The sequence below is a fragment of the Neophocaena asiaeorientalis genome, unplaced genomic scaffold (assembly GCF_003031525.2).
Source record: "Neophocaena asiaeorientalis asiaeorientalis breed wild unplaced genomic scaffold, Neophocaena_asiaeorientalis_V1.1 scaffold45, whole genome shotgun sequence".
NCBI classification, from domain to species: domain Eukaryota; kingdom Metazoa; phylum Chordata; class Mammalia; order Artiodactyla; family Phocoenidae; genus Neophocaena; species Neophocaena asiaeorientalis.
In genome coordinates this window covers 7,749,823-7,755,267 of record NW_020174642.1, presented here as the reverse complement: position 1 = coordinate 7,755,267, position 5,445 = coordinate 7,749,823, and the positions used below count along the sequence as shown (strand labels likewise).

At 41.1% G+C, this 5,445-nt stretch overlaps 1 protein-coding gene across 1 annotated transcript in view; it reads left to right on the top strand.

Annotated features, from left to right (window-relative positions):
- The window catches only part of LCA5L (lebercilin LCA5 like), a 37,860-nt gene that overhangs the window by 16,089 nt on the left and 16,326 nt on the right, over nucleotides 1-5,445 (top strand). Inside the window, exon 2 of the mRNA XM_024758249.1 lies at nucleotides 2,147-2,478. Coding sequence (XP_024614017.1) covers nucleotides 2,157-2,478 — 322 coding nt within the window. The 5' untranslated portion in view covers nucleotides 2,147-2,156. The remainder of the gene's footprint in view (nucleotides 1-2,146; nucleotides 2,479-5,445) is intronic.

The following is a 5,445-nucleotide window of genomic DNA, read 5'->3' as shown; positions in this document are numbered from 1 at the left end:
ACAAAAAAAAAAAAAAAAAAAAAAAAAAATCAAACTTGGTTTTACCTTGCTGATGACTCTCAGATTCAGTTTCATGAATTAGAATGGAATTCTCACAGGTGAACCCAAACAAACCCATATTCCGATTATATAGGTAGAAATTTTAGAACAGTTCTGGGTCCTGGGATTTTCAGAATTCTAAAAATGTTCTCTCTTGGGGGGCTTCCCTGGTGGTCCAGTGGTTAAGAATCTGCCTTTCAGTGCATGGGACGCAGGTTCGATCCCTGGCCTGGGAACTAAGATCCCACATGCCTCGGGGCAACTAAGCCTGTGAGCTGCAACTAAGATCTGACACAGCCAAATAAATTAAAAAATAAATAAAAATGTTCTCTCTCTCTGGTAGGTATAATTTGTGTTAAGCCCAAGTAACTCTTTTGGAAACTGAACCACCCTGGGAAGATACATCTGAGTGTATGAGTGACCTACACCTGTGTAACAAATCACCCCAAAACTTAACAGCTTAAAACAACAATGTGTTCGGCCACCACTCCAAAAAACTACTTTGATAAGATCATGATTTTATTAAAATTAATGGATTAGAGATAGAGAAAATATGGTATTATATAGATTTTTTCAAAATTAAGTAAATACACATTCTAGAAAGCATCTATTAACCTAAATAAACTAAGTTGTTTAGCATAAAATCCCGTTCTTCCATTTTTCTGCAAGATCACTGTTGGTTTCATAACCTCCTGGGATCGATTCACACGGAAGTTTGCTGTTTTATAAGTCTGTCTCCCGTTCTCAAATGAACACCTACTGGCTGGAAAAACAACAACGAACGTTTTTTATCCGGTGGGTCAGGAATCCGGGCACAGCTGGGTCCTTTGGCTCGCGATGTCTCGCAAGGCTGCTTCAGCATGTCGGCTGGGGCTGCAGTTACCTCCAGACTCGGGGGAAGTTCCAAGCTCACCCGAATGGCTGGTGGTAGGATTCCGCTCCTGCAGCCCGATCGACGGAGGGCCTCAGGTCCTCCCTGGCTGTGGGCCTGAGGCCTCAGTTTCCTGCCATGTGTGCTTCCCCGTGGGTCAGCTTACAATACGGCAGTTGACTTCCATCAGTGTGAGCAAATGAGAGAAAAAGCGAGGGTGATTAAGAAGGAAGTCAGGGGGACTTCCCTGGTGGCGCAGTGTCAAAAAAAAAAAAAAAAAAAAAAAAAAAAAAAAGAAGGAAGTCAGAATCCTTTAGTTACCTTACCTAGGAAGCGACACCTGAGTCACACTGGAGGGGACGGGATTATACCAGGAAGTGGGAGTCAGCGGAGGCCCTTAGAAGCTGCGCCCCACGCTGTGTGCGTTCCAAAGACAGCCTCAGAAAGGTACGTGATAACTCCCTTCTTTATCACTCTCTACGGAAGGAAAAGTGACTGACTACACATGGAGGAATCACCTGGTTGTTTTCCCAGCTGAATGAATGTCTGCAGTTAGGTGACCCTCAGCATCCGGTAGACAACAGTGAGGTGCTACTTCTGCCTCTTGATAACCAGTGGAGAGGCCTTGGTATCTTCCAGACAGTGCCTGATCACCCTTTCCCAAAGCCAAACACAGTTCAGACTGAGTCTAAGGAAGCTCAAAGTGGTTCTTACAGAAAGATTCGGGAATAGAACTGGTTTGGGAACTTAAAGCATTCTCTTTTTGTTCTAGCATGTATATATATATATATATATATACACATATATATATACATATATATATACATATATATATACATATATATATGTATATATATATATGACTGAATCACTTTTCTGTACACCTGAAACTAACACAACATTGTAAGTCAACTATACTTCAATTAAAAAAAAAAAACAGCCAGCCTTAGAGAATGAGACTGTAATTCACTAACTTTTAATTTGTTGTCATTGTTGTCACCTGATGTGAACTTTATATTTCCTGTGAATATAATCTCCCCAAAGTCCAGTCTCAGGAGTTTTACATTTTAGGTAGAAAAAAAATATAAAAACCAAACTGAAAAATTTTCCAGAAAATACTTCAAAATAATGTGTTGTTTTGTATTCCTAATGATTCATTTATAGTTAAATATATTAAAGCACAGGTTCATTTCAATGTCAATAGCTATAAATCTAAAAATACTTTTCTTCTATTAGGTTGTTTACTATGTCATTGGCTGATCTAACAGAAACGAATCTAGACGGACATTTCCCCAGCGTGGCCTTAGAAAACGGCAGGAGGTCTGCAAAATGCCAGAGCAGCAGCCCAGGTTTTCCCAGGAACAGCAACGATTCCGACAAGAGTGTTGATTACAGCAGATCTCAGTGTTCCTGCAGAAGTTCAAGTTCTCACTACGATTATTCAGAAGACTTTCTCTCTGAATGTTCAGAAACCACAGCTAAAAAGAATTATTTAGAGAAGCCTGTAGTAAAAGGAAAAAAGGAGGAGAAGAAAAAGTGTAATGTTTCTAAAATCTCCCAACCTAAAGGTAAGAAGCAAAACTTCCCAACCAAGACCAAATTTCTGGTTATAATGACATATTATTTAATGCACTACTATCCGAAGTGGTCCATATTCAGTTTTATTGTTTTTCCAGATTGTAAATCATAAACATTATAAGTGAATTTTTATAGAAGGAATGGGAAATAGAGAAATTAAGGATAATTACAAAATAACAGAAAGTTAGGCTTAAAACATAAAGCCTAGCCCTCTTGCGGTTTTTAGTTAACAGGTGGCCTTGTTACAGAATGCCACAGTACTTGGAATTCACTGGCCTCTTGCCTTTCACCTCAGCTGAAGAATCAAGGTTTCAATCACCAATGAAATGTAAATATCTGTCTCAGCACCCCAGCAAGATGGTCTTCGCATCCGGTGAAGCATATTGGCAAAGATGCTCTTTAGAAACAAGGATGGTTCAAAAGGCTGTTAATAATGTCATTTCCTTGTGGATTTTAAAAGTACTCCATCAGCTCCTAACTGTCCGAATTGGGATTAGCTTTGCAACATCCTAGACCTCTTCACTCCCCGCCCCCTGCCCAGGCGGTTATTATTCCCAGGCAGGCAATCCTAGGCTTATAAATATTCCCTATGTAGAAACAGCTGGGACTCTTTTTCCACTGTGACCATCAGAACTGCCCAGTCAGTAGCTGGAAAATAATTAAGAGCCTACTCCAACTGGAGCACATGTAGCGTCACATTTACCCAGTACCTGCCTCCCATCCCCAGCCTGCCATGACCAGCTGTGCCTGGGACCCCCGGTGAAGATCTAGAATCTTCGATTGCCCTTCTTCCCAGCTGTAGAGCAGGGATTCTTCGTCTAAGGGCCACATCTGCAAACCCCAGGGAATCCTTTGCATGTTTGTGTGTATTTATTTGCGTTTGTGAACTTTCTAGGGAGAAGGACCCATAGTTTTCATCCAGATTCTCGAAAGGTTAACAGCCCTTTCTCTGGAGAGGTGGGAGTCCCGCACATCCTGGCAAGGCCCAGGGCAGAAGACTCTGTCATGGGAAGTCTGTTCGGGCATTTGTAGAGATAATCACAACAGCACATACATCATGGACAGGCTCTACAGTCATACTCCCTCAGCCACGTTTGAAATTTACGGAACTCTGAAAACCAAATGTTTTTTCTATCTTTGGCACCAACACTGATTTGGCACCAAAAACCTGATTTGAACTGACATGAGATTGATCTTTATTTATTTCACTTTGTGCAAAATATAATCATATAAATTTCACTACAAAAATATTCATTACAAAAACAAAGTGTGATGTCCCCAGCCCTACTGGACGTACTTTGGAAAATACTATATATGCATCACGAAGAATAAACCCCCCAAAATTCAGAAACAGTTTGGCCCTAGGGGTTTATGACAAGAAGTCCTCAAACGAATATACTACATCTTACATGGAGTCTGGGCTTTTGTGGGACTGCGTGAGAATGCAGTTAGCATTTATAAAACCATTTCTACAAGAAACGAACTGTATTTTGAGTTCTAAGCACCTTATAATTTGACTTTTAAAAACTGATTCCTCATTTATTTATTCCACAAATATTTATCGTGTCCTTTATGCAAGGTACCTGTTCATAAATTGGGAGCAGCCTAAATGAACTGTCACTTCACAGGGGACTAGAACCTAAATTCCATGATCCGAGTGAGGGCTTGCTCTCCCTTGGGTACGCTTTCGTGTATGAATACTCTGAAATTATTTTAAGTAAATCTTGGCTGCATCATTAACCCAAATTATATGTCCCTGAGGATCCTCATACCGGTGTATGATGACCTTAAAACACTCATTGTAACATCAAGCTTTGTCACAGAATGATAAAAGTGTCTCTTGGTTTATTCTTTTATTCTTTTGTTCTCTCCCAGCTCATGTTTTGCAAGTGTTTGCCAAAAAAATTTAATCAGCAAGTAATTGATGAATTAATGCTGGGGTAATGTAATTCTAAGCAAAAAGGCGTTACGTTTTAGCCAGTGCAGTCCGTTCTCCAGTGAAGGTTCAATTTCTGTTCAGCTTTCTTATATATAAAAGTAGACCTCTGACCCTCAGGGGCTGGTAACGCTGGATCAGGAACCACCACTACAGACCCAGAATTCACTCAAGTATAGTAACATCAGAGATTATTTTCAATTCCCATCTTAGAAAAGCAAATTTTATAGCAGAAAAACATTTCATAGAGAAAAATTATAGGGATAAAAAGAGGACTTCAATATGATAGAATATTTGCTCTGGTCAGATATTGGAGATTTACTTAAATCAATGTAAATAGCGAGCAATATATTTCTATAATTTGATTTTTCTTCCTTTTGTAGAAAAATGTACTTTCAGAATTCCTTCAATTATATATCCCTCCTTGATGTGTTTTGTCAATACAGTGCTAAACTATGTGATAGTCATTCCAAAACTGGTATACAAAAAACAGTCATTCTACTGCATTCAGTTGCTCTGGACAGCTTTTGTCCTGTTGTCTTTAGTCGGGGGAAGGTGGAAGCCCTGCGGTGGGGTTGAGGGGATGCCCTCTCCAACACTAATGCCAGGGCTCTGGAGAACAGGAAGGGGAAAGGCCTGCCTTTGAACCTCTTCTTACCCTGGTCCTTGAAGGAAGTGAGCTACGTCTTTTAAGGCGACCTGGAAGAGAGAGAGAACCCAGCAGAGGGCAGAGCCAGCGCCAGCAGGGACGTGGCTCAGGCTAAGGACCAGAACCAGATTGAGGGTGTGGACGACTTCGGGAACGGAATGGGACCGAGAGACCGAAGAGGAAAGTGACCAGGAGACGGGGCTACGACGGGGCCAGGGAAAACAGAGGAAGAGACAGCATGGGTACAGCAGTGAGACAGGAGGACAATCGTGCTTTTAAAAGGAGGGGCTGGGGCTTCCCTGGTGGCGCAGTGGTTGGGTACTGGGGAAAAAAAAAAAAAAAAAAAAAAAGGGGGGGGTGGGGAAGGAGAAA